The sequence below is a fragment of the Neopelma chrysocephalum genome, unplaced genomic scaffold, assembly GCF_003984885.1.
Source record: "Neopelma chrysocephalum unplaced genomic scaffold, ASM398488v2 Primary Assembly neopelma1_22, whole genome shotgun sequence".
NCBI classification, from domain to species: Eukaryota; Metazoa; Chordata; class Aves; order Passeriformes; family Pipridae; genus Neopelma; species Neopelma chrysocephalum.
In genome coordinates this window covers 23,013,232-23,039,547 of record NW_020897689.1, presented here as the reverse complement: position 1 = coordinate 23,039,547, position 26,316 = coordinate 23,013,232, and the positions used below count along the sequence as shown (strand labels likewise).

The 26,316-nt window shown below is 38.3% G+C and overlaps 1 protein-coding gene across 6 annotated transcripts in view; it reads right to left on the bottom strand.

The window, feature by feature from the left end:
• Positions 1 to 12,380: 12,380 nt before the first annotated feature.
• The window catches only part of SS18 (SS18, nBAF chromatin remodeling complex subunit), a 46,335-nt gene continuing 32,399 nt past the window's right edge, over positions 12,381 to 26,316 (bottom strand). For 4 of the 6 annotated variants that reach the window (XM_027674960.1, XM_027674951.1, XM_027674968.1 and 1 more), the window contains 6 exons: positions 23,357 to 23,524; positions 22,537 to 22,641; positions 20,268 to 20,360; positions 19,423 to 19,545; positions 16,667 to 16,800; positions 12,381 to 14,517 (listed from right to left, as the gene is read on the bottom strand). In XM_027674960.1, the coding sequence (XP_027530761.1) occupies positions 14,491 to 14,517; positions 16,667 to 16,800; positions 19,423 to 19,545; positions 20,268 to 20,360; positions 22,537 to 22,641; positions 23,357 to 23,524 (650 nt within the window). In that variant the 3' untranslated portion in view covers positions 12,381 to 14,490. The remainder of the gene's footprint in view (positions 14,518 to 16,666; positions 16,801 to 19,422; positions 19,546 to 20,267; positions 20,361 to 22,536; positions 22,642 to 23,356; positions 23,525 to 26,316) is intronic. The other 2 variants (XM_027674966.1, XM_027674967.1) reach the window with 2 other exon arrangements.

Genomic DNA, 26,316 nt, shown 5'->3' with positions numbered 1-26,316 from the left:
CACAAGAAGCTCGCATCTCTTTAAAACTAATAATCGCCATTTCAATACATAAAATCAAATTTAAGCAGAATCAGGCCAGAGCATATCATATATGGCTGCTGGGATTATATAATGGGAAAGTTCTCATTGATTTTTATAAAGCGTTGGATCCCAGAGATTTTAAAATTAGGTATGGAAGCTGACCCAGTTTGGGTGGAAAAAGCTTACAGAATCCCAGGGAAGACCGCAGCCCAGGGAAAAGTCTCAGGAGGTACAGTTATTTTTAACCTTTTGGACCTGCATGACAAAGAATGAATTCTGAAAACTCTAGGTAGAAAAGAAGTATTTAGTTTTGAAATTTTAGTATCCTGTACCCCTTTGTCTCAGTCTGAAAAGACTGGAAGGTTTGCTAAAGAGGATGAGTTATGGGACAAAACAAAACTCCCCTCTCTCAGCAATTGTGGATTTAAAATTTACGGGGCTTTACTCAAGGAAGTGTGGAAAACAGAAGAGATAACAACCCTTTATTAAAAGATATATGTATGTTAGCAAAAACAGTTAAGAACAGTAACAGAACACAACAAAACTATACAGTGGTCCTAGAAAAGCAAAGTCTGGTAAATACTTCTCTGTCCTATTAGCGCAGTCCTAATCGTGGCCTGCAGGGGCGCTGTTGGATCGCAGAGGCGCAGAGCCTGCAGTTTGCTGTTGTGGTCGGCAGGGGGCGCTGCCGGGTCACTGAAGGCGCAGAGCCTGCAGTTTGCTGTTGTGGTCGGCAGGGGGCGCTGCCGGGCTCTGGCAGCCACCACGGGGAAAAGGGGCCTGGGGCCGGTCTCAGATCACGGGGGGAGCCGAAAGGAAGATGGGGGACCCCCACCCCTCAAATGGAGGGGAAAAAAAAGGGAGGAAGGCAGTTCGCCCCTAGGGACTCACTGTGGCTCCCAGGTGGTGGCGTCTCAAGGAGCTCTTTTTTTTCTCCTAGCGAGCACAGAGACTCTCCGATGAAACACAGCAGATTCGGGCCGGGGCCAAGAGGCAGCTTTCAGGCCAAGCTGAAATCAGCAGTCCGGGCTAGCCAGGGCAGGCAGTCAGGCAAACAGGCTTCCAGGCCTTCTCTCCAAAATGCTCTGCGCACAGACCCTGTCTCTGTCCTCCAGAGAGGGCCCAGCAGAACCGCCCCTCTCCCATCCAAGCAGAGCCAGCCTTCCAATCGGCCATTAGCCAGGAATGTAGCCAGGCTGGCTAAATCTTTTGTCAGGTTAATGGCTTTTCCCTTCCCCCTTCCCTGTTTGGTGCTCCGTTTCTCTTACAGGGAAGCAGGGAAGGAAAAATTCCTCTCTCAGATTATAACCTATAACACCCTTCCCCTAGATCTTGACCCTGGCAGAAAACTTGCACAGCAATCTTTTTTTTGGATTAAGAAAAAATTTTGGAGTAGACTGAAGCTTCCATTTCACTCATCTCTCCACAAGCATGGAAGACAAAAGGAAAGCATTTTCTAGGATGTGGTTCAGTGGAAAAAATTCAAGGTCACACTGCCAAGACAGAAAGTGTTTTTGTTTTAGCTGAAATCAAGAAAGTTAAATTTGTAACCAAACATGGCATAGATATATTGTTAAGTATAAAGATGCACTTACACTCAGAATTAATATTTGAAAATTGCTCTAAGAAATGCTGCAATTTCCCAGTGATTAAGTGTGCCTCATTAGATGATTCAAAAAAACTTTGATCTGGACAAGTATTCTTTTGAAATTGTAATTGAATTTTCTTTCAACCTACTGCAGGTTTCAGCCCTTCTTATGAATATGATGGGACCATTAGCTGAATAATTGTATTATACGTGCTGAACAGCATTTCAGATATAAATTTATTTGCAGTGGAGTAAAATTAAACTGGTGTTTGTGTTTCAAATCAGGTGAGGATAAGATGCTTGTATTGGTACCTGGTCTTATCATACCAGTGCATATATTTTTAGTTGCTCTGAAATGGGAAGAGGACCAAGTAGACATTATTTTGACTATCTAGTTATATAGTACTTGCCATTCATGGATTGAAAACCTCACTACTGTTTCAGCTTCTTTATACCATATAAAAAGGCTACCTTAGGTCTTTAACACACTCCAATTCCCATATCCCTAAGGAGAGAAAGTTAAGGATGTGCAAACAACAGAAGAAGCAGAACAAGGATGGATACTCTGGGTCTAATTTCCAAAGACCCCTCTAAACACCTGGGGCACAAATTGGATGAGGAACCATAAGTGAGGCAGGGGACTCCGAGATGGCTGGACATAGACTTGCTGGTTTATGACTTCAGTAGCATCTCCCACAGTCATTTTAAGGATGCCTTTTATTAGTCAGTATGGAAATTTTACATCATGGGACTTTGGAGAAGCTCACAAAACTAGTGGTGTGATCAGCAACAGCCAGGAGAACATGTGGACACAGAGTTCACTCCTCCCTGGTTCTTTCCAGTCCTGCCCACACTGGGATCTTCCCCAAGCAACCCCAGCATGCCGGGCCTTGCCCCGCACAGGCAGGGCAGGCAGCTCCAGCCCTGTGAACCACCAGGCTCCAGCCCCAGCTGTTTGCTGCTGGCACTCGGGGAGCAGCAGCAGCTCAGCAAATAGGCAGTTTTGGGCAGTCTTGTCTGGTTTATCCTTTGCTGCTTGCTACTCTCTCTCATTCCTGCCATTCTGTGCCTGTCAGGTGTCCCAGGACAATACTGCTGGGACGGTGCTGGGAATAGCTTGGGGGATTTATCTTGTTGCTTTGTTTTGATTTGTTTTGGTTTTTTTAATGTTTTCTTATTTTTCTGCTCAAGCCAGATCAAATTCCAGATCATGTCCAAGCCTTGGCACAAATGCAAAGGCAATGCACTGCGGCACTGGCAGAAGGTGGCAATGCCTTAAGCTGGTATTGCCAATGAGGACACGGGCAATTTCTCAGATGGAAATCACTGGCCTCACAGCCCTATTTTGTTAACAGAGCTGAACGTTTCTCATTCATTGCAAGCTGGCTTTGTTTGAGTCCTACTTCCAATTTTCAGTGTAAGAAAAATAATTCTAAGTCAGTGCCTTAGACATTAATTTTTTATATATATATAATAATCTTCCCTAGCTCTTACAAACTTTTCCTTTTTCACTCACAAATTTCAGTGTTGTCACCTTAGCCCAGAAGTCAGCAGTGCAGTCCTGCCCTGTTGATCCTCAGCCATCTGCTGTTACAGACATAACTCAAAAGCACACGACCACAGAAAAGAGCTTGGACAAACTTCATTCTAAGGCAAAGAAAGACTCAGATTTCATTGATCTACAATTTGACATTCAGTTCCTGCAACTGAATAGAAAAAAGGCATTTATAACCTATTAAAAACCAAGGATGATTTTAGTCCTTTTTTTTTCTTGTTGGAGAAATCAGTCTTTGAGAATAGCCTGGGAGTTGCGAATAAAAAAGAACTTTGCTGTGTTTATTTAGAGAACCTAACCCCTTGGAGCCAGCATTTTCACTAATGCATTTTACATTAGCGTGCTGCATCAGGAAAGCCTGACTTTTGGTGCCAGGGGGGTAATTAATATCAGATCATGTTTGCAAAATGGTTGTGTTTATGTGGGAATGAGGACTGAGCTCTAACTGGCAGGGTTTGAAGTACTCAACTTTTGCTACGAAGCTTCAACAACTTGCTAGGGTGGGATGTTGAAATTAAAGGACTAGGTCTTGGTAACAGTAGAGCTACAGCTGCTAAAGAGAGCTGCAGCCCTCAGGATTCTGTTCAGAAACCTTTAAAGAGAGTCTGAAGAGTTTTAAAAATGCAAGGAGATTGGAGGTAACATAGAAATTGTTGTTTTGTTCCTGTGGTCTCAGATGTTCCAGGAAGGGCCAAAATACGCACAATGGGGTTGTTGTTCCCCATTATATCCTCCCACCTTCATCGCTCCCAAGTCCCTCCGCTTACTAGCTAGGAAATATCCGTAAGTGATGCAAAAGTATTTTTTCAGCATACCTCAGTAAAGATGCTTGCTTTAGTATACACATCAGATGTCATGGTCTAAAGCAGCAGGTGCAGGTCAATTAAGTAACTCTGAAAACCAGTTTCTGGTGAGGTCTATGTCTTGCAGGGGCTCTATGGTGCCACTCCAATGCTCCTTACCATGGGAAGTGCATTCCCCCTGTACTTGGCACCAAGCTGCTCAGCAGACCTGCTTCTTCCTCCAGAGAAAGAGGAAGCATACAAGATCTTCTTTATGTCCTCTTCCTTCTAACTCAAGCAAGGGTGTTTAGGGAAGGGGAACTCCACTCATGATGGTGATACAGCCTCATTCCCTTGCACAGGCACTGTCTGCAGCTCCAGCTGGGACATCTCCAGCTCAGCTGAACATGCTGATGGAAGGATATCCTGAGCATCATTAAGTTCTCAGTATCAAAAAGAGAAGCAAACCATAAAAGATGGTTTGAGCAACCTGATCTAGTGGAAGGTGTCCCTGCCCACGGCAAGGGGCTTAGAACTAGATGATCTTTAAGGTCACTTCCAACCCAAGCTATTCTTTAATTGTATGGTGGTGCCTAAGAACAGCCTATTTAGTAGAAATCATGGATTCTCACCTCCCCAAAAGTCACAGTTTCTTAGCATCAATTAGGAAACCTGGAATGCTGCTTAATCATGTTGAAAATCACTCAGGAGCATGGGACCCACTGAATCATAACATCATAAATTGTAGGCAAAGTTTAAAATTAAAGGATGTTTTCTGAAGTTAAAAAGAGTAAGAGTGCAACCGAATAGCAGCAACAATTAATGTTCAAAATGAGAGTTTTACCTATTGGTTTCCCAGCATCCATTTCCATGAGATGTGGCAGCTGGCAGGTTCTCTGCAAGACCATTTATTTACTCCTCCCCATCAGATCCTTTGTTGGAAGTTCATGACTCCCTCAGTGCTGGTGGGGATTAAAAGTAAAGGTGTAATCTATGTTAGAGCTAATATATGTTTTGTACTATAATGAGCCAATATACTATTATGGATCTTGTGGTCAGCTCACTGTGTTTGATAAATATGATCAATATATGTTATTCCCCTCTGAGATCCCCCCACCATCATCTTTCCATACTCACCTCTTGCCAGTAGTCATTTGGGGATAATTATCCCCGCCAAGAGCCTACCTCTAATGTGCCCACTGTCTTTCGTTCTGTCATAAATTGGTCTGATATGGGCACTAAGATAACAAACCTGAACTGTATTGCTATTATTGCTGTTATTTTACTAGTTCCTTGATCCTAGAATAGGGCTAGCAATCTAATAATTTGTATATATAATTTACTGTAGTAAAATTCTATGTACCTAACAAATTTCTCCTCATCAGATATTTGCGTAACCGATTATTCCTACCTAAGTCTAGGAGCAATGTCCTAAGCTAGAATACTCTTCAGCAACCCTGTCTACAGCTTTTGTACTCTGTGAAGTAATGGACCACCTCTTCTTTTTTTTTCCTATCAGTATCTCTGAATAATTATAGCTCATTTTGTGGCTTGCCTTAATTTAATTTCAATGTATTCTACTATTATTTTAAGCTTTTTCCTAACAATGAGAGCTTTCAGTGCACTTTCTCCTTTATTTGAAGGCACTGATGAGCTCTTGATCATCCATTGGGGTAATTTGTACATATACCATAGTATAATTTCTTTATAATAGTATAATTTTCTTTATAATTTCTTTAAGGACTTGCCAACTCTCCTGAACTTCTTTTTTAGACTTTTTTTCCCATATGAAAGTCTTTATTTTCTGAGATTACAGATGTCTTTTTTTTTTTGTGGAAGTTTGCTGTTTGTTAGGTTTCCTGAGGAAAAGTGAACTCCTAGACAAAATTCAACCAAATTTGACAAATTTCATGCAACTCTGACAGAGATGTTTCAAGACATTACACTCCTACCATCACCATGAAAGAACCCAGCTAGGGAAGAAATGAGATTTTATAAATACTTCAGTTCAGCAGTGTTGTTAGAGCTCAACTCGTTAAGCATCAGAGAATCCAACCATATATTTACTCTTGATACTACAATGCAAAAATGGCAAGGTTGTCTCTGGTTGTTCAAAACATTATTTGCTCCTCTCCTGCCTTCCTTTTCTAAAAGTAAAATCGTTCCACCTCATGATCTCTTACTTGAGGTGCCATTAAGCCCTGCATTGGGAGATGATTATTCACTGATGAGAAGGAACACAGAAGGCATCTTCCATGTGGCTTCTTTCCCCATGCCTTCTGTATCAAAACTATCCTAGGAACCTGCCTGCATTCTGCTGCATCCTTTTCCCAAGATATGTTTCAGAGCTACCATTCCCCATTATCCACAGCTCCTGCCTTTCAGATGAGTAAGCTTGGTCAGTCAGAGAATGGCCAGGTACACCTTGGGCAGATCTAATTTAAAGCCTATAGTAAAATCTCCCCACAATGACTGTATTTGCTCTCTTCCTACTTGGGAAGACCATTCAATTGGTCAACTTTTCATACCTCAGAGAAGATGTACTGCCTTATTCACTGACAAAGCATCTCCCCTCTTCAATTTGAAAAAAAGATGTGCATATGTTAATGTTCAAGACCAGTAAATAAATAAATAGAACTGTGTTTCTATTATGCCAATGCAGTTACAGCTTCAATCATACACTTAAGAATCTTTCTGTACATCTCTGTACTTACTGCACTTATACATAAACATCTGGAGTTTTAAGCTTATCGATTCAGTATCCTCATTCCTGTTCCTCCTCTGATCTTATAATATAAACCACCTCCTTTTATAATCTTTGGTTCCTGACACTTTCTGTTTCTGGGCACTGACATCTTCGACTGGGAGGGGACTGACTGTGCATCAGGAGTTGTGTGGACTTTGCAGTACTGTGTCCAGCCTTGTCCCACCCTCAGCAAAGAATCTGACGAACTGGAGCAAATTCAGTGGAGGGCCACCAGGCTGACGTGTTTGCCCTTCCATGGAGAGGAGGTTGTGAGCACAGGGTTTGTTCAGCTCAGATGAGATGGTTTGGGGTGGGACCTAACAGCAGCCTCTAAGCATATAAAGGTAGGTTAGCAAGAAGACAAAGCCAGGTACTTCATAGCAGTGAACGGCTGGAGAACAAGAGATAACAGGCATGAGCTGAAGCAAAAGAGGTTCAGACTTGCTAATAGAAGAAACTTTTTCACATGGAGGAAAGTCAGGCAGGGGAACATGGTTCCAGAGAGGATGTGCAGTCTCCATCCTTGGAGGATGATCAGCAACCTGAATCTGACCCAGCTTTGACAAGGAGGTTGGAGTAGAGACCTCCTTAGGTTCCTTCCAATGTGTATTAGCTTATTATCTGAATTGTTGCCTTCTGAAAATGCCATCAGTCATCAAAGTTGTTATAAACCATCAAGTTTGCCCCTCTGCCCCCTGTGTTGGCACTGGTGCTACAGACCCTCACTTGTCCTTGCAAGTCTCCTGGGTTACATTAAGGAAGCCTTTATGCTTATTGATGTTTCTACGTTTCACCATCTATTCTTACTCCTAGTTATCTACATCCTCCCTTTACTCAAACATGATTTTTTTGCTTTGAAAGGCTACATTGTTCTCAGATTCATCAGTGTACAGTATGGTGGATAGATGGACCCTTTATACTCTCAGGCCCACAGATCTCAGGCCTACCACATTTTAAACTCCAAATTTCTAAAGAGTCAAAGGAACTACTGAAGCAGTCAAATCAATCAGTCTCCATGTTCCTTGTCAGCAGAATTGGTGTCACATAAGACTCCTGCTTTTCTGTCTTCCCTGTTTCCTGCCAGAGAGCCAGAAAACCTGAAGCAATGTGAAACTGAAGAACAAATAATATAGTAGAGGCAATTTAGAACTAAGCTTTTGAGGTAATAAAGTATCAGTGCTGTCTTTATAGCAAGACCACAGCAACAGCCATAACAAGCACCAATGAACACCAGGCTCCATTAGACATGTTAGCATGCACGCAAGGTACTTGCACTGGTGACAGATATCCTAGTACTCACCAAGCACCTATTTATGGTCCTAAGATCATCCACTTGCCATCAACAAAAAATACTCTGGGGGATACAACAGAAACCTTCATGCCTGCCTCAGTTTTCCTATGTGCTTACCTTTCCTGAGCCTACGTGGATACAGGCTGGTGATAAATCTGAAGCCAGTGTCACACTAGCAAATACTTCATCATACTCCATTGGGCAGGCTCTCTGTGCTTATGAAATTAGAAACAATCATTTACAGGCAGAACCCTTTTTACACAACAGTAAGTTTCTAAAGAAGGTATTCCATGGTAGAAGGCAAACATTTTTTTCCAAGTTGGAAACAGCTTTGTGAGCATATCGTTATCTATGTGCTCAAATAAGAAAAGCTAGCTCTGAAATGATTTGTACCTTTGCTGGGGTTAAAACGAGAAAAAAAAAAAAGAGAGATACCTTTGAGATTGACACAGTATCAACTTAGCAAGCAACTATCTTAACAAGCAAAGCCATAATCAGCATTTAGAAATAAATTCTAAGAATTGTGGCACTTGTTTACCTTGTAGCCCTGTGGAAACAAAGTCTAAAGGCTCTGGGCTGAGAAAAGCTACATCTGCAAAAATGTAAAGGTGGCAACTGCAGACTGAAAATACTTCACTTGAAGTTTGCAAAAAAAGTCAGGAGGTACGACTGATGTAACTTAATTTCATGAAAACAAAATGTGTATTTCTACCAAGCCTACCCTCACAAATGGCATTTTTCTACAAAAATATCTGTAATGAACCGGTGTCAAGATGCCAATGCACTTCTGGCAACACCAACTGGAGTAGGTGATTAGAATTTATGCTGTGTAAAATTAACTTTTAGATTAAATGAAAATTATGAACCAAAATGCAAAAGCATTTATATGGCAATTCACCTAGGCCATTTGTTTAAAAAGTGTCAGAGCAAGTGAAAATAACGCAGTGGTCTGAAGAGTTCACAGACTATTAGCTCTGGCTATTCCAGCATCTTCCTTTCCAGCCCCAGAGCTCTTCCCACCAGAAATCCAAGGTGTACATCTGTGAAACCACTGACATACTGAACTGCCTTCATTTCATAAGACTAACTGGAGAACAGTAAGAGAAAATTAGAAAAAATCTATATAAAACTGAAAAATCTTCTCATTGCAGAATCAGATCTCAAGAAGGGGAAAACAGACATTTTGCTAGATTAGTCAGAATTTTTCTTGAAAAATTATGTCATGGGAAGCTTAGCAGAGTTGAGTGGAAGTACCCATCATCTTACAAGATTGAAATCTAAGTATTTCATTATTGACGTTATTTTGGAGATATATTTCACCATAGTGAAAAACCAGTTTTCTGAACAGAACATTGCTACCCCAGTTCACCTCTACAGTTCCGTTTAATTCTGGAATGTACACCAACAGTCTGCTGCTAGTAATGTCTACTTCCAGGTTTTGCAGAAGTGACATTCTAAATGTTATGATTTAAAAAAAAAATCTAAATATACTCCGAACATTTACTGTCGAGGCACCATCAGAAGTATATTCCACACTCTAGAATACTGCTTGTTGCATAAAGCTGTGAAATATGAGGTTCTACATTTTTTCAAAGTAAGCTTTTTATCTCCTCTAAGTTAAATGTGCTCATGAAAGGAGGTTGCAGCGAGGTAGGGTTTGGGCTCTTCTCTCAAGTAGTAATGATAGGACAAGAGAAAATGGCTTCAAATTGTACCAGGAGAGATTTAGATTGGGTATTAGGAAAAATCTTCTCCTCCAAAAGGGTTGTCAAGCATTGGAAAAGGCTGCCCAGGGAGCAGTGGAGTCACCATCCCTGGAGGTGTTTAAAAGATGTGTAACTGTGGCAGCTGGAGACATGGTTTACTGGTGGACTTCGCACTGCCGGGTTAATGATCTTAGAAGTCTTTCCCAACCTACACAATTTTACATTCTCATGTTTCTGTCCAACTCAATTTTTTTAATCCTACAGAGCCCCTGGAGATTGAGTTTGCAGTTGTCCAGGTCGCAAGAAGCACCTCCTCTTATCATTTTCAAAGATGTTGCCTTTAATTTTCATCATGTCAGTATCCTTACAAAAATTACACTGTTATGTGCTGCTGGTTTATACATACTGAAATCTGAAACAACCTCAAACATACTAGATTTGTTCTTGACCACTTATTACCTACTTACCTTTTTATATGGGAGAGACAAGGTTGAGCATAGTAATTCCGAGCTGAAAAAACTCCAATCAGTGTTACAGTGTTTTGTTAGGCGTTCCATACCACTGCTTTTTGAATATTTTGGTGGCAATGTGACTTCTGACACCCACTGAATGGAAGTTTTACTGTGCTGTCCGCTGAACTGCTCCTGACAGCTGATTAGCCATGTATGAGTAAATTGGAATTATCCCACCCAGTACTGTGACTGTAAACATCAGTAACTTCTGAAGTTCTGCAATGTATGCTCCATTGGATTTCTACAGTTTTAAGTCCTGCATAATCTAAGTAGCACCATTTTCACCCCACGTTGCTATCGGAATACTTACTATTTTCTCCAGTTTATTTGTATGCGTTAATCAGTAGTCCCAATAGATTTCTACCATAATTTATTATAAATCTGCATAATTTGTGATATTTAGCATTTATTCCTATTCTCCTCCCACCATCTCACCTCCTTTCCAGTGCTTTGCAGTCCACTTTACTGCATGCTTTATTTTCACGGTAGTAGCTTCTCAGACAACTTCAGGCTTTGTGAACATAAAGATCAGTTTCATCATACTGTGCTACGATTTTGTACTATAATTCTAGCAGACTGAGGGTCAGCTTTTATTATACCTTTTTTTTTTGTTTTGGTTTTGGGTTTTTTTGTTAACGAACATGTCATTTAGCATAGTACTTAAATTATTTTTTTTAAACTTACTATTTTATTCAGGTATCTATTTGCTTGAGAAGGTTTTTTTGGGGTTCATTTTACAGGATTTCTCCCTTATGCTTCAGCAACTCCTGCCCATGTAGGGAAAACCCTTCAAACTTCTTCAGGGCTTCTGGCAGAATTCCACTTAGACTTGCTGAAGTAACATTTTCTCTTAATTTTGTAAATTTAAGTATTCTCTCCTTTTTTGAATCTAAAATCTGATCTTTCTTCAAAAATCACATTGAAGTGTTTCAGCATCCTCTGTGGTGAGAACTGCAAAAGTACAATGATATTTTTGCATTTAAGTCCTTGCTCCCCTTTAATCAGGTGCATTTTCTCAAAAAAAAAATCAAAATCAATTACTTTAAACATTTTGTAGTAATTTAAGTATGAAAATAGAAGTGGGACTATTTGCAAAAAGATACATTTATCCTGCTCTATAAAGTAAATGCTTACTTATGTTACAACATTGTGAAGTCAATTTCAATTGAAACAGTGAGCCAGCTTCTCCCTTTTGTGAGTTATTCACAGAGCAGAAAAGGAAATAAAACCATATGAAAAGAGCAAAATACAATGGCAAAAATCACAGCCCTACAATAACTAAAAGTCACTGAATGCATTAACCCCTCCTCTTTACTCTTTGAACATCTGTGTCATTTCTGTTCACATACTTGATTTGCTGTGCCAGTCCCCTCCTTATTTTCTACATTCTACGTGTTAAGTGCCAATTTCAATACTACTTTTACTAGTTCACTATTGGGTGGATTTTATTTAATAAGGAAGACTTACTAAAATGAACCTTGTATCTTGCCATTTCATGCTGGTCCTGTTGCGCGTTCCTGCTTCTTTCATTTAGGGAAAACTGGTTCCTTTTTAATATATTATTTTAGTAGAAATACTTTTGCGTGGAGCTATCTCCTCTCAAGTTGTTCTTCTGGCATAGTATCAGAGGAATAAGGTAATTTTTGTCACCACCAATTAAAAAGTTTTACGAAACAGGACCGTTATAAAACAATTAAACCTTGCAAATGCAGTAGTCTCTAGGAGGGAAACCCTGGAGGAAATTCTGCTTATTAAAATTGCAATTTTACTTTCCATTAAAAAGGAGAATAAGACAACAGAAGATGGGTTGGCAAGACAAATTATTTCTTAATGTCAGTCGAGCTTATTTCAAATGAGATAACATATCTACACCAGGTTGGGTTCAACATATTTTTGTCTCCTCAACTCATTTATCTAATTCAGTCATCTTGATTATAGCCTCATGGACCTTCATTTTCACAGGAAGAATTTCTTAACAAACAACCTACACAACATGCTGATTACTGAACAGTTAATTCTAATTAACTTGGCTATGGCAAGAGAATTTTGATAAAGTCCTGGACTGCAAATACGGTTTGGTTATTCTAGCCAAACTTCTATAAAATCAAAACCCACAGCAGAGTCTCCAGATGAGACATCAAAGTGATAGGGATCTAATTTAAAGAAACAAATGAGAAAATTAAAATCACAAATAATTTATTCTTCCGTTAGAATTCATGGAGTACAGTTTTAAATAGCAATGAAGTACACAGTGGTAGAAAATTGGCACAGAACCTACAAGCTTTTCATTCATAATAATGTTCCTCATGCCATATCTGTTCAAATCTTGATGTGTATTTTCTGCTGACTTTAAGAAAACTGTTTTCCCTTTAAAAAGGATGAACAAATTGAAAATCTTGTCTCTATGTATAATGTCATACATATTAGGAACATCAGTTGACTTTCTTTTTTTTTCCCTTGAACATTGATTGCCAACTGAAAAAAACCAAAATATTATTTTACTCCTGGACTAATTTTAACTTTTATCCTTTATAAATGTTGCCAGGAATTCCTGAATGCATATATTCCTGCAGAAGAGAATATCCTTTTACTTATCTGATACACAGTTGCAGGACAGTCTCAAAACCAATTTTTTGTGTACTATGCTATTGATCAAGGTGCTGCCTCTATCTCACATGCAACACTAGAAGCATTAATGCAACTCAAAACAAAATTTGGCATTTACCTCACCAACAGGTTTTATATTTGATGTAATAAAACATCCCCTTGGTCTCATGTTAACCAATAAGAAAAGCAGACACACACAAAAAGTGCCCCCTTTTTAAAATTATTAACTCCCAGTTAGAAAAGTTGTCCTGGTTCCAGCCAGGACAGGGTTAATTGTTGCAGTAGCCAGGAGGGGCATGGCTGGGACCGGAGGTTATTCTGCACCACCTTGGGTCATTTAGCCTGGGGTGATTCAGGAATTCCTGGGCTCCACGTGGTGAGTAACTGTGTGTGACTCATTTGCCTCTTTTTTGTACCCTCTGTCATTAGTATTGTTGCTGTTACTGTTTGTTTTCTGTTTTCTTATCTCATTGCTGTTTACAGTAAATTGTTCTTATGTCAACAGGTGATCTTTACCTTGTGTGCCTCTAATTCTCCTCTCCAGCCACCCCAGCAGAGGTGGAGGGGGAGCAGGAGCAAGTGAGTGGCATATGGTTTGGAGTGTGTCAGTGGGAACACAAAATTGGGGAATACCATTCCTAAACCACAACAAAAGTTTAGATAGGTTTTACAAAGTCCTCTAGGCTATTTTAATACATAAAAATTATTCAACTAAAGGTTAAAATACACTTATACAATACAGTCCTGTTCTCCATATTCTTTTTCAAGTTCTTTGCATATTCAAGCCAAGTAAAATTAACACTTGTCATTTTCTTTGTTATTGCAATTAATAAGAGGGATTACAGCTTGCTTATGCAAAGCTCTGACAAAACACTTGAGAAATAAAACCCAAACGTTTATCTTGTTACCCAAAAAACATTGCAGAAAATTGTCAAACTGTTAGAAACAATTTTTACAAAACCGCTTCACTCAGAAAAATTGGAAAGCTTAAAAAATTAATCTTTGCACAAGACTATATTACACTGTCTTTAATTATGTTCCCATTTAGATAACTGGGATTCTCTATCTTTGTAAGTGAACCTATCAGTGATGTAGGATGCTCTCCATCTTTTTTCACTGTTATCTTGATCTTTCACTGTTATCTTGATCGTACACCATTTCGAGACTAATACAATCAAGCACTTACCATGTCCTACCCATTTTAACAGTAGATTTGTTATCCTGCCCAGCGATTAGTGTACTGTCTTGCATATTCACCCCATGAAAAACATTATATACAAAATATTGCTGCTGTAAAAAGTGTGTATTTCCCCTTTCCCCCCTACAAAAAAAATCCATGGAAAAAAATATTAAATTCCCATAACCTTCATAAACATACAAAGCTGTTCACACCTTTCAGTCAGTAACAGTCTATTTGACATACAGTCCTCAACTCACTGCAAATTGTTATGTCACAGATTTTCTGTCCAATATTGCCATCTAGAGTAGAGATGTGAAATCAGTTTCTGAGAATCTACAGTCTTTAATAATTAACCCATAAAGACTGTATACCGTAACACAGCCACAAGATTTTTCCAAAAGCTAGGTGGAATGGGAGGTTCTCATCTTGGGAAGATGTCCACAGTGCTGAGGAGACAATATGGCTGCTAACAAATATTGCCTACCGGAATGTGAGTACTTTTTCACTGTTGATAATTTCCATACTGACCCTAAAAAAAAAATTCAAAATATATAATTAGACCACAAGGCACATTTTCCTGTATTAAAAGCTGAAATCAGAAGACCATCCAAATAAACTGTGATGTTAAAAGGTGGAAACAAATAACAATAAATGATAAACTGATATAAGTAACTGGTATAGTTTCATCTCACTAAAAATCCTTTGTGCTTTGATGTAAAAGTAAGACCAATGACACGGATTTAAATCCAGGAACCTGGATCAAAAGAGTATACCTCTACATTCAAAAGACTGCTGTGAAATTTGCAGAACATCATCAAAAAATAAGATGGGGATTACTTCCCACCTGAACTTTGAAAATTATTTCAAAAGGACAAGGTCACCTAAATTCAAAGTAATTTAGGAAACTAACCATGACACAGAGATACCTAAAAATATTCACCTATCAAGCATTACAGAATTGTACATGTATCTCAAAAACCAAGGCACATCCCAGTGAATGTGAAGAACTAGTCCACATATCCTATGGGAAGCAATTATTCCACAGATCCAATACACAGAGTTATTACCCTTATTGATATTCTCCTTCTTTTGAAAGAATGTCATGTACTGCAGAGGTGGGCAGAGGTGAAAGCATCAATGCTACAAGCTTACCATGATCCTTCACCACAGGGTTCAAGGCTTGCAGAAGAAAGCACTGTGCTAGGAAGCCCCTAACTGGAGTCCTGCCACCATTCTAAGTACCATCACGATAAAGTCGAATTTTAAATTTCAGTTTTATGTTGCAATGTTAGTTTTGTTCCATTGTAATATAACAATCAGTCATGAAGAAGAGTTTCACAACAGCTGCTAGATGAGAATTTAAGCAGCACAATTCCTATGAGAATGGCTAGTATGAAAGAGAGGTCTTCTATAATTGAGTTTCCCAGTGGAACTTAAGACTGCACAAACTAGATGAGTAGAGCCTATCTACAGAGAGGGTTATCCACTCCTACTGTAAGAAAAACTGGAAGAAACTCAGCAAATTGTGATTAAGTTTCCTTGACCCTATATTTGCCAAAACCAAAGAATTTTGCTGTAGCTTATTGTTTGCAGAGAAAGTTACCAGTTCCGTGCATTAACATTTTGTTTATCTGATAAATAATTAGAAGTAACTGCATCTCTAAACTACCACACTGAAAGACTTTGTTCCTTCTTCCTCGTCTTATTTAATTTCTGTAGAAAGCAAGCCAACTGTTCTCCTTTAAAAATGTGGGCAACTGTGACTATTCTCACTTCCAAGGGAAAGTTTTTCTTGAAAGTTCAACTGATCTTCTACTGACATATCAGGATTTTATTTAAATGCTAGAACCTCAACTTGATCATTTAGTTGATCTTCATTTTATTTATGCCAAGGAAAGTAACAGTGTATGTTTTAACAACATTTCTGAACAATTCATACTGCAAAGATTAGTTTTTTTATAGTTTAGTACCTTCTACAGGAATAAAACTTCTGCTTCATCCTGTAATTCTAAAACAGATTTTTTTACAGGAGTCCCTCACTACAACTCCAGCCTGAAGTTATGGTGGGTTGTTGTTTCTTTGTTTTAAACTTATCTTAGCAGTGGTAGGAAGGAAGCACTTGATTTTTGGGACACTGCTTTCCCATGTTCGGTGCCCCCTGATACTGCTCAGAGAAATCTATGCACAAATAGGTTTCATATCTTCCCGTACAGCTCTACAGCTAAAAGACCTCAGTTGCGCACCTGAGATGCTTTTGCAACTGGAGAGGAAGATTAGGATTAGGATTTGTGTTTGTGGAAAATCAATTCAACTATTTCTACTGCAAAACAGTGATGAAAAATGATCCACCATTAGATTTAGGAACCTTGTCTTTCATATTATTCATTCACCATGAGGTTATGAAACCTTATACTTAATTTTTACAGTCAAAAAAGATTGCTTGGAGGGCCTCACTTTGCCAAATTGCATTAAAACTTAGCAAACTCAGGAGAGAATGACTAGTCACAACTCCAGACAAATGATTCTGGGTAACTCACCAAGAAATAAAACCCGGGAGAACTGTATATACATATCTGAGAGATCATGTCCTCAAATTCATTAGTTTAAATGAATAAGAATCTTAAGATTATTCAATGAGTGTGTAAGAACCACAACTTTCTTATCAAACGAAAGAATACCTGGTCGTATCCATAAGGCCTCTGCTGGGGTGGCTGGGGTGGCCCAGGCTGCGTGGGTCTGTATCCCCCATACTGCTGGCCTTGTCCTTGTGGATAATTGGGATACTGAGGTCCTGGACCACTCTGGGAGGGGCCTGGAGATCATGCAAATGGAAAAAAAAAAAAAAAAATAAAAAAAAGACTATTTAAGGTGTTGGAAAGAAGAGAACAGTAAAAGCATTGAATTTTACAGCTGAGCAGGGTTAAGAAATATCACTACTGTGCAGTTAGGTCTTTTGAGGGGTCCTCCTTTCTCCCTGGAAAGCACCTTTGCTGACAGGGCCTGTGCCCCAACCACAGAAACGTCTACCTTTATTTATATATTCATTATGTAATACCAATGCATGCAAGTTCCACAGATGAGGTCATAGGACAGAGAAGAACAAGGCAAGAAATGATGAATGATAAACATGAGCCCTTTCCAGGATTTAGGGAAGCAGTCTCCTCCTGCTGTATGTTGCTCCAGTTACAGAAGTTTATAATGCCAGGAGCAGCCAGATAATCAGCATTTGGACCTTCTGAAGAGACCAGCAGCACCTCACTGCCAGAGAGTGAGTTCTCACACCACAGCAGGCAATCATAAATGGGACGTCAGGTAAGCAAGTTCTATGCATACAATGCGGGATGTGACAACCAGTAAAAACTATTGTGGGATGGAAAAAAGCACCATTTACTCCATACTCCTCTGGTAATATTAGCTTTCCAGAAAAAGGCTAGAAAAACATCCAAAACTTTGACTCCAGTCTTTTTTGGCTGTAAAAGGAAGTTGTTTTTTTTGTCAGTACAAACTCTTTCTGCTACTATTCACAGGGACTCAGCCTTTCTAGCACTGGAAGCTGCCATAAGACAGTGCAGCCTCCAATACTGGGAGAGATGGTGTACTGTGTATTTCAGTGGCACTCCATATGAATCCTTCACAGTGGATCTGTTAGATTTTTCAACATCACCCCTGAAAAACAGTCTCTCCATTTTTAAGAGCTGAAGATGTGCACCTTTTCAGAAGTGCTTTCTTTTAAACAAACCAACACTTTTTTTCCCTCCCCTCAGAAGAAACAGATGTGTTGATATGGTGCTCGAGAGGGCTAGTTTTAGGTACAGGCACTGGACATTTAGATGACATCAGCTGGTAACTCTTTCAGTAGTATCTAAGATAGTCAAAAAGTTGACCTGGAGAAAAAAAGCTCCAAAAGCTATTACCATTCTCCTCAGGCTTCAAATCCCCTTGAACTATGCAGTTTCAGCTTTCTACAGTGAAACAAAACCTTAAAGATTGATAATAATGACTGAGATATTGATTTTTTTTTGCAAATTAGAAAGCAATTAAATATTAAATTGAGCAAGAATACGACACCCTAAAAAGTGCTGTGTTCATCTGACAAATGAACATGGGTTTATTTATTCACGGTAACCCTTTATAGCTGAATTCTAAATACTCACTGACAGATTTTATAAAATAAAAATGGAACTTCAATAACTATTTCTGCTAAAACCCAGAAATTTAAAAGTATGCTATTTTGTTTTACGAATTACATTGGGTAAGTCCCTCCATCAGTCTTCCTTATCCCTTTTCTTTTAGTATTTCTTAACCTAAATTTTCTGAATAGGTCAGATTTTATTTCCTTAATTCCATATTCAGAGCAGTGAGGTATATGGACCTCCACTCTGGTCTTCATTCTATTCCTATGTTATGTTTAGAAGGGAAGCATCTGAGTATTATTTTAGAATAAATCTAATTCATCCATAACCTCCAAAAGGAAAGCTTGCTAAATCTCAGTGGATCCTCTTAAAACTTAACTCTGTCTCAACATAACTAGACTTAATGTGAATCTGGCATTTATCTACATGGCAAACAAATCATCCCTGCACTTCCTCACATACCCACAATATTGACAGTTTTAGCAGTTAAACCTACAAAAAAGCTAAAAGTTAAAATATATATAGACTGTATGGAATTCCAGAGAACATCGTAGTTATGGAACTTCAGAGATTTTTTCTTCTGTGACAAATATTTATGACTTTACAATGTGCAAGCATGTAAAACTTAAAAGAGCAGTATTTTCAGTATACTCTTCTGACCTCAAGTTTTCAGAAGTATTACACAAACATTATACACTACCACTTTCAATTTCCTGTTTAAGAGGTTTTCCTTGAATCCAGGGACTACACTATTGTACTCGTGGCAGAGGATTTCTCGTTCCTGCCATGTATCAGAAGGTGTGCACTACTAGTGAAATTTGTAAGACAAACTCTTGTGAAAGTTGCATTTCTGTACTGATCAGTAAAAGAATTTTCAAAGAATGATTCATGTACGTTGGACGAAGTTTTAAACTAGTTTTTAAATAATTTTGTTCTAATTGGCAAATCCACAGATGAAAGGGTATAAATGGCTCTTTGTCATCTTTCTGACTGTGTTCACCTACAGAGGACAGCAAAGAGCAGAGTCCTTCTGGGTCCTTCTAAATTAAAGACACCCATTATAACGCTGCTTAGTCAACTTCAGTTTTCTGTGCTACTGCACTCTCCTAGACTGCCAAGAGACCTAATTCCCAAAAGAATCTGTCTTCTATGCTTTCTTGTTTTGGCCCAGTGAAAGGGCAGGCATACAGCTATTCTGCACAGGGCTGGCCTCTGGACCCAGTAAAATAGGGATAGAATAACATACAACAAGGGTCTCTCAGTCTTTTCTGTGACTGCTGTCTGTGTCTTTAGGTTCTTACCATAACCCTGCTGTTGTCCTGGATAGCCTTGTTGGCCAGGATATTGCTGCTGTTGTGGTGGGTAACCCTGCTGTTGGGGTGGTCCTTGATATGCATCTTGCTGCTGACCATATTGCGAGTTTCCTGTAAGATGATTGCAAGAAAGCAAAAACTTATAAAGATACCTATTTTATTATTTTTTTTCCTTCTAAGATGCACAGCCAACAACACAAGAACAAAATGAAAATGCAATATTGATTTCAAAAACTGAACAAAACAAAGAAAACTCAAACCAAACAGAAGGAACTCGGCCAAACAAACTGCAGTTAAAGCCAATTTTGCAAAGTTGAACTGCAGCATTTTCAGCATCTCTGCCAAACGAGCATTACATTTACTGGAACATCACAGTCATAAGATCATGACTACGCTAAATAAAATAAAACAAAAAAAAGACAAAATTAAAGACAGCTACAAGAGCACAGACTAGCTACACAAGATCAGCAAGCTGTTTCCTAACAGCACTATAATTATACAAAATATATACACACACAAAAAGATATACAACTGAACCAACAAATTTATGTTTAAATAAAAATTTCCATTGAGGTAAAAAAAAAATCTCTAGAGTGTTTTAGTCATTTTACTGTTGTTAGAAATGGCAAATTGTGGTTATATATTTTTAGGTGTTTGCAAGAAATTATTCTGAAGGCTTCAAGTTCCCTGCAATTTTCAAGACAGCCAGCAACTAGTATTCTACAAGAGCTTTGCATGGGTATAAGTTGTGTTGTGCGAGAATTTTTGTTCCCGTTGCGGGTGGGGGAGGAAAGGGAATGTATGTGCGTATGTGTGTGAAGGTATATAGATACCTCCTTCGTAGTAATGTTGTGAGGAATCCTCATAAGGCCTATCGTAGCCTTGTTCAGGATACGACGGTTGCTGATAACCGTAATCATTATGACCTACATCAATTCGACAAGAGACAGGAAGAAACGTTAATGGCCTCTGAGTGAAAACCCTAAAAATATTTCATTTCTCAGAAAAATGAAAAAAAAAAAAAATTTTCAACTGGATATACATGAAGAAGAATTTTCAATTGTACTAGCCAAAGACTTATTAATATGATTTCCTTTCATATGAATTAACATGTGACGGGGGAAAAAAAAGCTTAATGCAGTAGTTCTAGCAACATCACAGCAAGGGATGGTCTTAACCTTCTGATAATCCTTGTTGGGGGAGTAGGGGGGGAAGTACTTTATCTTTCACTCAGAAAAAAATGAAAGCATTTAGGCCTTTCACATGTAAATAACCTGAATTAAATTAGAATGAACAAAGAAAGCAATTATCATACTTTGTCTAACACCTGTTCTGCTGATCTCCAATTCAAAAGCATATGCTAAAAGCAGTGTGAAATATAACAAATAAAGCTCAATAAAGTTATGAACCACAGTCTACATTAAATTCAGCTTTTAAGTGACAGAAAAATAACATTCTCAAGGTTTTCCCTACAAACAGAATTCCTACTTTAAGTCTTAAGAAAACTTTTCCTCTTATATTCCAGTCTTGAGTAGATTCATTACAAACAATCCTTCCTATTCAGAGACTACAGGCATCTCTGATTAAGAAAGCAATATATGCAGTAAGCACCCCACCTGTTGTTGGTTTTCATACAAACATATTTTGTCTTACAAATGATCAAAATATATCTTATTGATAATTTGGTCAAGAAAACAAGCCAAAACTTTGTTTACATTTGAAATTTAATAATACAAATTTGGAATAAAGTTTTGAAATAAGGAAAGGAGAAAACAGTTCTAAAACTCAGTTGGCCTTTGTTATTAGTTCTGCAATTGTACCATACGTCACCGACTGAATCTTATATGAATACTTAACCATTAAAATAATTCTTAAAACATATTGTCTTTGCATTCTATGTAAGAGTGATAATGAGGTGATGCCAAAGATTACTCTTTGGAAGGAACAGGTCTTAGAAGCAATCTGTGTTGTCACAGAGCTGTTGATGGTAACACCAAATTGCCCTTACTAGAGTAAATTGCTGTAACCATTTAGTGTTCACGTGTGTAACATAAATGTTCCAAAATGAAAGCCTTAATGAATTAATGCAACTTGTAAAATAACTGCACATACATCTCCAAAAATTAACACACGTAAGCTTAGATGGATGTGTCTTCATGTATCTTAAAATCAGTTTAATGGATATTAAATTCAAACAACTAACTTGTATCCCTCTATTTGCAATGAGTAGTTGCTTTGGCAATGACACAGCTTTACTTTGTATATATTTTTAAAACACTAACATATACCATACTCCCTGAACTTAGTAAGATACCATTAAGTTGCACACACGGTTATCACAGTAGTCATGAGTCAGCATCTTTGTTCTCCCAGTCTCTGCTCAGCCTGAAAACAAGTTAATTTCAATTTTTCTAACTTATAACACAATCCAATAACCTTCAGCACTCTGTATTCCAAGAGGTAGGAGGAGAGATTTATGAAATTCAAAGTTTCAGTCTTGTCTTGAAAGCACTGAGGGGACAGCTAAAGAGGATCCACAATCTCTTCAGGGCAGGGACCATTTCATTCCTATATACAAATTAAACTAAAGGCCCACACCATAGCAGCAATAACACATTTGTACGACTCACATGAAAACTAAACACTAAGTGAAAAAAATATAATATTTACAGAAAAGTCACATATTTTTAGCAAGTTTTTTCAGTTCAATAAAATTTTTAATAAAAGGATATCGCCCCCTCTCTTATTGATAATAAAGTAATGACTGTTTTCATTCATCTCAGTCATACTAGATATGCTAAGGAACTCTCCATACTTTTAGATAAACCAATTATTCCAATTCATTTTTAAATACTAAAACTGTTGTTAAGAGTTTCAAATGGGAGTAATACAAATTACATGCTTAAAGTTGCAAATTTAACTAGTCACAGTAAGTCACAGTAATTTAAACTGTAGTAACAATTCCGAATTTGGAAGGTTTTGTAAATGTGAGGTATGATATCCAATTACTATTCTTGCCTCATCCTCAAATTTTGGGCATATGACTACATTAGTATTGGGCAGGTATAGAAAATGGGAAAGTTAACATTTATGAGAGATTACCATCAGGGTAATATTGCTGGTTCATGCCTTCTGGAGGACCTTGTCCACCATGACTGTATTGGTCCCCATAATAGTCTTCCTGGCCTGAGTACTGCTGTGGTGGGCCTGAAAAACCACAACCAGTCAATACGTAAATAACTTGTTTTCTCTGTTATAAAGCTGCTAATTTCTGATTTTAGTATGAGAAATATTTCTCAAATGTATTCCCCACCCATATTGTTGCATTACAGACAACATACGTAATCCGGTTGAATTAAAAAAAGAAACAAATGTATCTATCTATATATACACACACAGTTGTTTGGCTGGACTAGACTGAGAACATACATATCAAACTTCAGGTCTGAGCTCATTTTAGGAATGCATATAGCATACTAAGGTGTTAAAAATAAAATTATTCCTTGGCAAAAAGGACTGGAAAGAAAAAAAATGAGAAGCAATACTGTGGAACATTGTTCCTTTTTTTTGTAATTGAGTGAATTCAGAATCAAGTAGGTACTCTGTTCCTTTTCTGTAGCTATCATTTAAACATCAAAACAGAATTCTGCATCAGCATATCTGAGACGTATAATTTCAGAATGCATAATCTCAGAGAGAACCAAAAAAAGAAAAAAAAGAGAAATATTTGTCTTCGCGTTTCATGGTGATACCAGTAGTCTCTTGCTGCAAGAACCACCCTTAAAAAGTAATAAAAAGAGTGTGCAAACAAAGTCTGTGACACCAAATGATTTGATCAAAATTTGGTGTAGGCAAGTGATGTAAAATAGTTTTAAAAATGGTTATTTAAAATCGATGTAAGTATACTGAAGTGAATTTCTACCTTGCTGTGGTGGCCTGTATGGAGGGATCTGTCTCTGACCCATCATGTGATTTCCTTGGTTAACTTGGCCCATCATTCCCATCGGCGGCTGCTGCCCCTGGTAGTGCTGGCCACCTGCCTGCGGCATGTTGTACTGCTGGGAGGGAGGCTGCTGGTGCATCATTGGACCTGCAAAAGGACAAGCAGCAAAAATGTTAAACATGCAAAAATTATTTGTGATTAAATCTTTCCAAAAGAACATGGAAAACCCAACCTTTAAATACGGACCAAACAAGGCTCTGTATTTCTAGTGCTCTCATAAGGATTTGTTGTTTCTGGACCTATGCACATGCAGGTGATCAATTCAGTAACCAAACTACAAAACAGAAGTCAGCCTAAATAAGGTTGCTTTTTAGATGATTTTTCTTTAAAATCACAGACATTAGTTTACACATGCACAAAGATACTGAAACACTTCTACCATTTTTGGTTTGTTTTAAAAAGCATGTTCAAAAAAAAGTGTAGGTGAAAACCTGATGGTGAAACTCTGGTAAGTCATAGAAAAATTATTCAATATTTGTGAAATCCTCAGGGCATAGTTTTAATACACACATAGTTGTTGTTATAGTCCACCAACAAGCCACTGAGCTGTTATCACAAAATACACAATTTTATTTAGCCTGTAAAGACAAACCACATGTACCAGTCAGGCAATCTCACGACAGGCATATGCAGAAAAACTAAAACCAAAATATATTCTTTCATATCAAGCTGCACCAAGTTTCTGTGAACCACGGAAAGAGACCAGGACAGATCAAGTACTGTCCATACTTTATCAACTGAGAAAATCTGATTAAGGTTGTACTTGGGAGAAATGCAAATTTCAGTAATGAAAACAGACAGTTAAAGAGCACCCTACTGACACCAAACGGCAATGAAAATGATGATTATGCCATTTCATTATATGAGATTGCAGGTTAGATTGATACAACATTTAACAAAGCACAGCTTCTGTGCTTCTTCTGTAGTACCACCTCAGAAAAGAGTTATTCCAGTATTAAAAATATGAGGAGGAAAGGGTTGTGACAAGGAGCTAAACTTTTTAAACAGCACATTAATTCAAACTGCTTAACACATACTACACACTTTATAAAGGTGAAATCCTAAGCTTTTTTTGCCTTTTTAAAAAATAATTTATTTTATAAACTCTGAAGACAGCAAGTAACTAGCCTCACTAAAACCCAAAACAAATCATGACACCAAACTAGCAGAGCCACTCCTAAGCGCAATCCCAAGAGAAAAACGAAGATATCACCTACTTTTCTGTGTGCTCGATTTTGTCATTCCATTCTGTATTTTTAAATAAGTAGGTGCTGGAGCACAAGAAGAAATTCCTGTGTGAAACCACAGTACTGGAAAATTACCTAGATACAGTCAATAGTGACAATGGATTTATATAAGTAAAGGAATACACAGTCAGATCCTGTCTATGTGCGGTTATGAGGGAAAGTTACGACAAATAATTAATGTCTGAATTAATTTGTATGAATTCAAAGTGCTTTAGTTAAATCCCATTAAACCCCTGTGTGGGATCTCTCAGTGAGAAGTAAAGTGGCGTAAGCTTCATTTTACCCTGAAGATAAATATTGGCCACACTTAAAAAGATCCAGTTATGCTTCTATCCTTCAGCATGGCAAGTTTCTGTTTTAAAGGTTTCTATTTTAAAGTGTAAAAAAATTGCTTAAATTGAGATGTGATTATTTTTCACTTGGCAAAAATGTTTCATTTTTTGATATTCTAAATGAGTTCGTAATTTAGATCATTCCATTTCACTGCTCCTCTGTTTGGAGGTACTGAGAATCATTAGGCAGCCTTGAAAAAAAATAAAAACTTGTTGCCATAATATTCCTAGATCTCAAGAAAGCTTGTTAATTAACAATATTAATATTAGTCACAATACAATGTGATAAAATGTGTTGGGTCCCCATGGTGCAATGTAGAGGTTTTCTGTTTGCTTTTTAAATTAGAACTTCATTAACGCTTTGTAGAGCCACAATGAGAATTCACTACCCTGTATCAGGCTGTGTTGTGTTCATAACAGAAAGCCTGGCTTCCTTCCAGTTTGGTTCACATCTCCCTCTTATTAAGAAGATACCTAAAAGAAGCACCATGGTCTCTATGGTCTCATGGAACATAACCCTTTTATGCAGTAGTTTTGAGGGGTGAGGGAACTTCAAATTTGTATTTCCTTTAGAAAAATCAAGCCTACAAGAAAGCTACATATATTCATTGTGTAATACTTAATATGACATAAAATCCCAAAACCTAATTAAAAACGTAGACTACTAGCTCATGATCTAATTGGACCTGGACAAACTTGATAAGTGGGCCCAAGAGAACACCAGAAATTTCAGCAAGTCCAAGTGCAAGGTGCTGCATCCTAGGTCAGGGCAGTCCCAGACCTGAGCACAGATTGGGAAACTCATTGAGAGCAGCCCTGTGGAGAAGAACTTCAGGGTTCTCATGGGTGAAAAGCTGGACATGAGCTGGCATTAGGTGCTCTCAGCCCAGAAAGCCAACCATGTTCTGGGCTGCACCAAAAGAAGTATGATCAGCAGGTCAAGGAGGTGATTCTGCCCATCTGGAGCGCTGCATCCAGCTCTGAGGTCCCCAACACAGGAAAAACATGGACCTGTTCAAGCAAATCCAGAGGAGGGCCACCAAGAGATGGAGCATCTCTCCTACAAAGACAGGCTGAAGGAGCGTGGAGAAGGCTTCAGGAAGACTCCATTGTGGCCTCCAGTACCTGAAAGGGGCTTATAAAAAGAAGGGAAAGGGACTTTTCATACAGGCAGACAGTGAAAGGACAAGAGGTAATGGATTTAGATTGAAAGAGGGTAGGTTTAGACTAGATGTTAGAAAGAAATTCTTTACTGTGAGAGTGATGAGGCACTGGAACAGGTTTCCCAGAGAAGCTGTGG